General features: G+C 44.7%; 1 protein-coding gene across 1 annotated transcript in view; it reads right to left on the reverse strand.

Moving 5' to 3' along the window:
- The window catches only part of LOC109464004 (neurogenic locus notch homolog protein 3-like), a 25,746-nt gene that overhangs the window by 14,159 nt on the left and 1,171 nt on the right, over nt 1-10,416 (reverse strand). Inside the window, exons 3-7 of the mRNA XM_019760924.1 lie at nt 3,343-3,442; nt 2,563-2,964; nt 1,640-1,762; nt 548-682; nt 297-419 (exon numbers count right to left, since the gene is read on the reverse strand). Of these exons, the coding sequence (XP_019616483.1) occupies nt 297-419; nt 548-682; nt 1,640-1,762; nt 2,563-2,964; nt 3,343-3,442 (883 nt within the window). The remainder of the gene's footprint in view (nt 1-296; nt 420-547; nt 683-1,639; nt 1,763-2,562; nt 2,965-3,342; nt 3,443-10,416) is intronic.

A 10,416-nucleotide genomic window follows, 5' to 3' on the forward strand; every position in this document is an offset into this window, starting at 1 on the left:
CAAAACTAAAGCGCTAACTAGCCCCCTCTTCACGTTCGACCTCACGAAAACGCATTGAGGCCAGAATCCACTGCTACAAGTCACATTCAAACCGGCTCGATCTCAAACCACTTCAGGAGGGTAGTATCGAGCCGAGCGCAATGCGACTTGCACTGATTTTTTTATTTATTCATTCGGCTTTCAAAGAAGCATTAAATTAACAGGGCCAACTAAATCTTTTAGATTATCATTTGTGATATGGAACTCAATCGAAGTTCACCTAAACATTGATGTATATATTAGCAAGATGTTCTTACCTGTACAGCTGACTCCACTCCCGCTGTATCCGGTCCTACAGGCACATCTGAAACTGCCGGCAGTGTTGGTACAGGTGGCTAGAGAGTGACAGTTGTCAGTGCCAGTAGTACATTCATTGATATCTGTGGACACAAGCAACACAAATAAACAGGGCGAACTAAATCTTATAGATTATCATTTGTGATATGGAACTCAATCGAAGTTCACCTAAACATTGATGTATATACATGTATTAGCGAGATGTTCCTACCTGTACAGGTGACTCCGTTCCCGCTGTATCCGGTCCTACAGGCACATCTGAAACTGCCGACAGTGTTGGTACAGGTGGCTCGAGAGTGGCAGTTGTGCCTGCTAGTACTACTAGTAGTAGTACATTCATTGATATCTGTGGACAGAAGCAACACAAAATACCAGGGTCAACCAAATCTGTGAGATTCTGTTTCGAAAGAATCGAAAGAAGTGTGAAGCCATGTGGATAGGGGCCAATCGAGGAAGAAGAGACACTCCTTTCGGAATCGTTTGGCCAAATAGGCCCGTTAAGTCCTTAGGTATTTATTTTGGTTTCACGGAGGAAGAGTGTGAGATGTTGAACTGGGAAACTAGACTACAGAACATGGAAAATTTACTTCAAAAATGGCGTAGGCGAAAACTAACTTTTTATGAGAAAGTCTTGATTATTAAGACATTGGCAGTATCACAAATATTTACAATATGAGTATGATCCCAACACCTGATTGGGCCTTAAAACGAATTGAAAAAGCATGTTTCTCCTTTCTTTGGAATGGTAAACCAGACAAAATAAAAAGAAAAGTACTGTACTTAAACTATGAAGGTGGTGGGATTAGGATGATTGACATATATGCTAAATGTAAAAGCCTACAAGCTTCTTGGGTCCGTAGGATTATGAAAAATCCAAAGGACCCAAGTAGAGTAAGTAGATGGAGGCTTATACCTATGCACTTCATTGAAAAGCTTGGGAAAAACTTTTTAGTCTTTCGATTTAATTTTAAACAAAGGGCTGATGCACCCCCTTTGTTAACTCTTCTCCCTTTCTATAGAGAGGTAGTTTACGCATGGCATGAAATGGGTGGAGCAAAAACGGATCTCGCTTCGGTGCGAAATGAAATTATTTGGTCCAATGAAAACTTTAAACTTAATAAGAAAACACTTTTCTTAAAAAACTGGATTGATAGTGGTATCATTTATGTTAGAGATACAAACAACACAAATTACCAGCACAAACCAAATCTATGAGATTGTTTTGTAACATGGAATTCAATAGAGGTAATGTATTAAATCTGACAATGTAATGCTTTACTGTTGCACAGTGAGATGTTCTTACCTGTACAGGTGACTCCACTCCCGCTGTATCCGGTCCTACAGGCACATCTGAAACTGCCGGGTGTGTTGGTACAGGTTGCTCGAGAGTGACAGTTGTGCGTGCCAATACTACACTCATCGATATCTGTCGACAGAAGCAACACAAATTACCAGCACAAACCAAATCTGTGAGATTGTTTTGTAACATGGACTTTAATGTGCCCATTACCTGTGAGTCATTCCCTAAACAAATATTCTCTTTTGGGAAAGACATGGTAGACATAGTCCTTTTCTTATTTTATCTAGGTCTGACTGTAACATCATGAGGCAGCTTCTCCCTGGCTAAAAAGCAGCTGTCACTTTTAATAAGGCGCGTTTCTCAGGTCCCGCACAGTTCTGGACACACAAGGGCTTTGTCCCTTTCCGTGCTTGAGGCGTGATTGACAGTTTTGGACACGGTCAGGCACAGAATGAGACCAGCATGGTTCGGGACACAACAGTCCCCGCGCGTCCCAGAACGTAGATTTAGCGCCCCAGCCACGCCGAGTGTCGGGACAAGGCACGGACACAACGGGCTGTATTATAGTAAAATGACTCAATTTTTTAAGATGGCAATTGATACAGATGCTCTTGTAGTTAGCAACTATGTTCAGGTACTCATTTTGACCTCAATACGCAATATTTGCGAATAATTTGAATATATCTGAATCAATATATATAGAAATTGAGTATCACCGATAATGACCAACAATGGTAGTCCTACTACATGATACAGCGCAGACTGCTGACGACACCGGAACATGTCTGTTGATCTAAAGGCTGATGTGGACGCAACCGTTAGCAAAGAATGGGAGTGATCATAATCATGAAATGTACAACAATGTACGCAACATTTTTCAAAATTTCCAAAATTGAAAGCGCAGACGTCGATATTTTAAAACTGACCTAGTTGACAGATGAACTTCCTGTTGTCGTCACAGTATCCATCGTTCCATTTGTTGGAGCTATCGTAACCATCGGGAAAGTACTCGGCACAGTCCTCGTTATTATTATAGTTGTCGGGGTTTCCTGAGGCCCAAGCTGTGAAGCCACCCAGAAGAACGTTATCGCTCCACTTCCAAACTCCCTCCCGGTGGCGATCAGTCAGTCCAAAACGGAACTTAGCGGTGTTGTCGACGGCATTTTTCAGATTGATGAGGAAGTTGTTGGTTGTAGCGTCGCGGGGCATGGCGAGGGTCCCCCTGTCTGAAGAACACCTACTGACTGCACCGATGTAGGTTGTCGCGTGGTTGAAGGCCTTGTAGCACAGGCGGCTATGCTGATGGTAAACGTACCCGTCTCGGCAACCTATTTCAGAACGAATAAGGTTATTATTTCAACTGCATGCACTTGTGCTCTAGACCATCGCCATTTTAAAGCATAATAAATGTATCACAACGTTATCCGAACTTATCAGCCAACTCCCCACACATGATCACACATGGTGGCCCTGCGGGCTTTCAGTTGATAGCTATTCACCAAACTTGCTGTAAAGCCCCAACTAACACTTCTACTTCCTTCTACTTTTTGTCGCTACCCCCACTCGTCGGTGGCCGGCGACCTTCTCTGGCTAATGGATATTGTCTTGCCACCGGAAGGGATCTGCTTGGAGATTATCTACTTTCAGCAGTCTAATCAGATTTAAACAAAACAGCGTTTGTGTGTGTGTGCTGAAGAAAACCTTACCTTGACCAGTCACGCAGGTGCCCATAAGGGCGAGCACCAGCAGTCCCACTGGTAGCGACACACGCGGGTCCATCCTCTCTCCGGATGTCCGGTAGGTCACCTGGAATAAAAGAACTGGTAATGAAACACAGCATGCTCTCGGGTTTAACCAGTTTACCCGAGAGCATGCTGCAGTGTGAGCAACAAGTTCATCTGTGTTGGTAGCTACATGTTTAGCGTTAAAACTTTTGGTCCAACACAAAAAGTTCTTGTGTGGCTTCAGTGGTTACAGGAAACTCCTTGGCCAAATGAATACTGCCTTGACACCTTAGGATCTGCTTGGAAAGTAGCAATTCTCGTAAGTTCCACCAGGGGCGCACTTCTATTATTTCAGAACGCCGGAAATAGTCCCTGACACACGTTTACACATTTTGCAAAAGTCTACACAAGTAAATAAACGATGCAAGTTGTTGTTGTTTCCTAAAACGCTGAATAAGGACAAGGACGTTTCAGTCATTTTAGCCACTTCAATAAAGAAGTAATTTAACCCTATAAAACACTGTATATAGGTTTGACAAAGGACAGTCACTAGGCTTGGTATCTAAGGGAAGTATATCAGTATATCACATAACGATTATGGTCACAGTGTAGCGACGACTATGAAAATCGTTGAATCAACACCAACGTCTTTCTAATAGTAAGTCAGGGGAATCGTCCTCTGTGTGTCAGCCGGACAACGGGTGTCAGTCGGGGGTCGTCTGTGTGTCGGTCGATTGACTTTTTTTTTTACACTTTTATACCTTGGAAAGAAAGTCCCGCACACCCCGAATACTTGGTGTCAGTAAATTTGTAAGTTTACCCGTTTCTCATGCATGTTTTTCACTTTTGATACACGTAAGATTTCCTTTGTAGCGTAAAATACATTTTCAATGAAGTTAGTTATTGCCAAAAGCACACTATTAAATTCATCTTCATTTGTGTGTGTGTGTGTTTGTGTGTATCTGTGTGTGTGTGTGTGTGTGTGTGTGCGTGCGCGCGCGTGTGTGTGAGCGTGTGTATGTGAGTCTGTGTGTCTGTGTGAGAGTATATGTGTTTGTGTGTCTGTAAGAGTGTTTGAGTGTGTATGTGTTTGCCAAAAAACTGTTGCAACTCAAGCAACTGGATATGATTTTGAAAACGTCAGACGTTTCAGCTAGTATCCACTAGCTTTCGTCAGTGACTGAGAGACCAGAGGGGAAGCAGGTTTATATACACAACCTGTTGATTGATATGCAAATAAAGTGAAGACAAATTTTTGGAAGTCGAAAAAGGAACAAAAGTCAGACAAGTCAAGACAAGATGATGCAAATTAGTCTAAAAGCTCCTGTTATACGTCTGACGTTTTCAAAATCATATCCAGTTGCTTGAGTAACTGTTTTTTGGCATATCGTATTACCTGGATGTCTAACCTTCATCGACGTGTGTATGTGTTTGTGTGTCTGTTGTGTGTGTGAGAGAGAGAGAGAGTGTGTGTGTGTGTGTGTGTTGGTGTGTGGCAGTTCCCGTAAATTCCGCAAGTGGCGCGCCGGTATCATTTCGGACCTTGCCCGTTGAAGGACACATTTAGCCCGCGGACGTACTTCTAGGGATCGGTTCCTACTATGAGTTTGCCTACAGAACGGCAATAATTAGAAAGTCTCACTGTAAAGATCTAACATGTCAGGAGAGGCCGGTAAAACACCTCTAAGTTGTCATGTGGAGGCTTGGAACCAGGCTAGATTGCGGCCGACGTAAAACACCCCTAACCTGTCCTGTAAAGGCTGGGAACCAGGCTAGATTGTGGCCGGTAAAACACCCGTAAGCCTGCCTGTGGAGGCTGGGAACCAGGCTAGATTGTGGCCGGTAAAACACCCCTAAGCTAGCCTGTGGGGGCTGGGAACCAGGCTAGACTAGGCCGGTATTATTTCGGACCTAGCCCGTTGAAGGACACATTTAGCCCGCGGACGTTTTATCCGCTTCAGTCTGTTCAGGGTAACGTCCGTTTTACACGCGACCCGGAGTATCGCAGACCTAACTAAGCTAGATTGGGCCGGTAAAACAGCTCTAAGCCGGCCTGTTAAAAACGTTAACTAGGCTAGATTGGGCCGGTAAAACAGCCCTAGGCCGGCCTGTAAAGAACGGTAACTATGCTAGACCGGAGCCGGTAAAACAGCCCTAAGCCGGCCTGTGGAGAACGGTAACCAGGCTAGACTAGGCCGGTAAAACAGCCCTAAGTCGAGCTGTGGAGACTGGTAACCAGGCTAGACTGGGCCGGTAAAACATCCCTAAGCCGTCCTGTGGAGACTCGTATAACCAGGCTAGACCGGAGCCGGTAAAACGCCTCTAAGCCAGCCTGGGGAGACTGGTAACCAGGCTAGATTGGGACCGGTAAATAGCCCTAAGCCGGCCTGGGGAGAACGGTAACCAGGCTAGACTGGGGCCGGTAAAACAGCCTAAGCCGGCCTGGGGAGAACGGTGACCAGGCTAGATTGGGCCAGTAAAACAGCCCTAAGCCGACCTAGGGAGACTGGTAACCAGGCTAGACTGGGCCGGTAAAACATCCCTAAGCCGGCCTGGGGAGAACGATAACCAGGCTAGATTGGGACCGGTAAAATAGTTTTAAGCCGGCCTGTGGAGAATGGTAACAAGGCTAGACTGGGCCGGTAAAACACCCCTAAGCCGGCCTGTGGAGAACGGTAACCAGGCTAGACTGGGCCGGTAAAACAGCCCTAAGCCGGCCTGGGGGAACGGTAACCAGGCTAGACTGGGGTCGGTAAAACACCCCTAAGCCGGCCTGTGGAGAACGGTAACCAGGCTAGACTGGGCCGGTAAAACAGCCCTAAGCCGGCCTGGGGGAACGGTAACCAGGCTAGACTGGGGCCGGTAAAACAGCCCTAAGCCGACCTGGGGGAACGGTATCCAGGCTACGATATACCCGATTGGTCAATCTCTCTCTCATTACTGGTCGTATAACGTCTTCTCAGAGTTGAAAACACTTCGGACATATCCTTTGGCGGTTATAGTACTGGAAGCTTAGTATACAATACTCCACCCGAAAGTGGCGATAAAAACGCCCAGGTTCTAAATGCATCGAAAATAAGGCGAAGACTGAACCTCTGTTTGAAAATTAGGAAAAAGCAACAACACGGATGTCGACCTTTGAAACAGATTTCCGAAAGGGCAGTTTGAGACAACGCATAATTGTGAAACCCTGATCAAGCCTTTCTACATTAGCCAGTGTTGAATTTAAGTAAACAGGCGATACAATCCAATGTCCATGTTATACGCTCACTAGACGCTAAATCAAATCAAATCAAATCAAATCAAACGAATGGTTGCAATGAGACAGGGTAGCTAAGTACTAGCCTGGTAAAACTTAAACTTACAGTGTAGAATTATAACCAGGCTATACCGGGGCCCGTTGACCTGAGCTAGAATTCCGCCAGGCTAATCTCTGTTAGGAATGTAGGGGGCAAAACAACACGAGTGTCGACCTTTGAGATAGCTTTTCAGTCACAACTACTAAAATGCGCGTAGCTAAAGCATTACAGAAATTGAAGTTCAAAGTAAAAAGTTGAAATTTAACAACAATCTGACGGAGGAAAACTGCCATAAAAAGTGAAGGAAGCAAACACACAACTTAGAAGTGAACGTGTTTTTGACTTACAGTTGTAGGTTGTTGGTTGTTTGGTCAACTGTATCGGGAGACAGAAGGGTCGGCTGTGTCGGTCGCTTGTCGGGAGACAGTCGGCTGGGGTGTCGACGTTCGCGTCGGCTGTGTCGGTTGGCTGGGATGTCGACGTTTGCGTCGGCTGTGTCGGTCGGCTGGGATGTCGACGGTAGCGCCGGACTGGGATGTCGACGGTCACGTCGGCTTTGTCGGTCGGCTGGGATGTCGACGGACGGCTGTGGCTGTGGGTTGTAGCTGATCCGCGGTGTGCCGCAAACCGCAGACTTTATCGCCTTTTATAGCCTCCATGGCTCCTTACGCCCACGACTGACGCTACATCACGCCACCTTAGAATGACATCATGGTCCCTCTGGCGGTTGCGTGGTCGGAGTCTGTAGTAGTCTAAAAGGGCAAGTAGGATGGATACATTTTTAGGAAATTTGGCAGACTATGGAGGGTCTAACTGAGTACAAGAACACCTCTAGCAGGCCAATTTATCATCGAGGCCAGTCTCCCTAATTCTTATAGTGTTTACTTTAAGGACTCTGATGGACACCACAACTCTCATGTGAAGGGATGCAACGTGATAATTGCGTTGGCGTTCAGGTCGCAGGTAACAAAAAAGAAAGATCATTGCGTGGGCTGCCTTGGTGTCTGGCTGGAGCGTCTGTGACATGTTGATTTTACTGTGAAGATTTATAGCTTTTTAATCGTTGTGTTTTTTTCCAAAATCATTCAAGAAAAATTAATGACATGAACCCAGTATATCTGATAAACCTTAGCATTATGAGGTATATGTAATTCCACACACTTGTTCCACTTTACCCATCCCAATACATTCTACAAACATTTTTGTATGTATTTGCCAGTGTTTGTGTGCATCTCTCTCTCTCTTTCTCTTTCTCTCTCTCTGTGCATGTCTATGTATACATGTTCGTGTATATATCTGTATGTGTTAGTGTGCATGAGTGTGTGTGTGTGTGTGTGTGTGTGTGTGCGTATGTGTATGTGCGCGCGCGCGCGTGTGTGTGTGGCTTCCTTAATGATGCACAAAAGTGTGCAGAAATGTGACACACGATGAAAGCCCCATGCCAGTGATCACCAGACGCATCACACTGCGATGGGAAGCGTTCGGTAAAGTGGACAACATCATGAGAAGCAAAAAGGCTAGAGGTTGACCTGAGAGGAACGTTAAAACCCAGTACATTCTCCCTGTGATGACTTACGGCACTAAAATGGAAATGCTCAGGGTTGCACAGCGGAAGATGGACAGGATCATGCTGGGCATTACACTCAGTGACAGTAAAAAAACTCCTGGATCCGACTCCAGACAGGAGTAACGGACATCATCACTGCTGTCAACACGGCCTAGCACCGACATGCAGGACATGTAGCGAGACTACAACACAACACGTGGACGCTAAGAGCCTGCTAAGTGAACACCTAGAGAGAGGTGGAGACACAGACGACGGCCCTGTACAAGATGGAGGGGCAGTCTAGTGTAACACTAGGGTCTACATGTATACATGGTCCAGAACTGTCATTCTAAATCCAAGCACATTTCTGAAAAAAACTCCCAAACTGTGGGCTTAAATTATGTGGCCTCTACTTTGAGAAGTTGTAACCCTCCCTACATACTTCTTACTAAAGTACTGTATCGTTACCGTAAATAACTTGACAAATATTCTGTGTAATCCTACGAATGGCATGGTTAAATGTAATCATTCACTCCGTCCATGATACTAGAATTTTAACATCGAAAGCTCATAATGCTGAAGATACAAATTAACATTGACGGGGAATGCCTCTCACATCTCTCATTTACGGATGGTATCATCTTGGTATCAATTCAGTAGGCCTCAGCAGGAGGTAGATCAGTAGGCAAATTCAGTAGGCCTCAGTTAGATAATGTATAACAAACATATAAACAAATCACCAGTAGCGCACTACTAGTAAATGGGACAGAAATAAAAGCGGTGGGATGAACAGCTAGCTTCATCTACGCGTGCAGAAAGTGACACACGATGGAATTGTCCTGCCTGAGATCAATAGATGCACACTGGAGGTGGGATGAGTTTATGGTAAAATGGACAACATCATAAGAAGTAAGAAGGCTAATGTTAGACTCAAGACAAAACATGTAGTCTGGACAGGACTTGTATGTTTGTTCGTGTGTGTGTTTGTGTGTGTGTGTGTGTGTGTGTGTGTGTGTACAAAGGTGTACAAAGACCTACACATTCAAGTACATAAAAATATGGATTCCTAGTAGCCCCATTGGTCCATCCGTCCACTGAATAGAAAAATTACATCGGAGTTGGAAACCCTTTTACAAGGCCTAATCTTGAAAAAAAAAGAATTGTCAAAATTTTGAACTACAGCAAACTTTTTTGAAGCCCAACACAACGCTCCCTGGGTACGAGGAGGGGGAGAAGAGCGTAAATATTTACTTGGGAATAATCTAAATTGTTCACTTATCCTTCTGTATTTTCATTAGCCCGTAGTTAGATGTCCAATATTTCTACTGACAGAAAAACAGAGCGACATTCTTGCCTTGACCCTCAGGTGACTCTCAATAGTCCATCCAAGTAGCCTTCTAATAGTACAGCATAAATCAATGAATCAGAAAGACTGTTTTTTTTTCAAACCAGCAGCCCTAAGGCGTCCGGGCCAGACAAATAGGTATCTATGGGTATACGTGCCTTGGCGCACGTACGCACAGGCGATGCTAAACCCACTGGTCTACTGCCCATTAATCCTGTTTCTTCATGATCTCAGTGCCTGTACTTAGCTTGTAAGAGCAAAAACCTACAATAAAGGTCTTTCATTAATTATTTTTGTAATTGTCGAAAACACGTAGGGTAATTTCCTCGGTACAATGAACCTGTAAATACTGTACATGGCGTCTGTCTTCTCTTAGTAGCATAAAGGGTCAGATTCGTCCACGTATTATTTCTAGTGAGTCAGAGGGCAGATATTAATGCATAGGAATAACAGTCGGGAGAGATGTATGTACAGTTTTCTCCTTTTTATAGTATGGTTGTGCATCATAACCCATGGCTCAGACATCCACTTTTATAATGTTATATTTTCATATTCATGGAAGAAACAAGGCAGGGATGGCAAAACATGGGAGGCAACGGAAGAGATGAGAGGATAGCCTCAGACAATGGACCAGCAGGACAATTAGTGAAACTATAAGGAACAGAATTGTTAAACAAAAACGGGGATAATTCAAACCGGCCAGCTATGTTGTCTATATGCAATAAAGAAATAGCACATAAAAGCTCCCAAAGACCTCAAAATCCTCAAAACCCCCAGTTTTTGGCATGCTATGGAGGCTGGAATCAAGCCCTTCCAATTCATCTGATGACAGGAGACGTCCTAAGGCATATGCGAACCATTCTCAT

The sequence above is a fragment of the Branchiostoma belcheri genome, unplaced genomic scaffold (genome assembly GCF_001625305.1).
Source record: "Branchiostoma belcheri isolate BF01 breed outbred unplaced genomic scaffold, Haploidv18h27 scaffold130, whole genome shotgun sequence".
NCBI classification, from domain to species: Eukaryota; Metazoa; Chordata; class Leptocardii; order Amphioxiformes; family Branchiostomatidae; genus Branchiostoma; species Branchiostoma belcheri.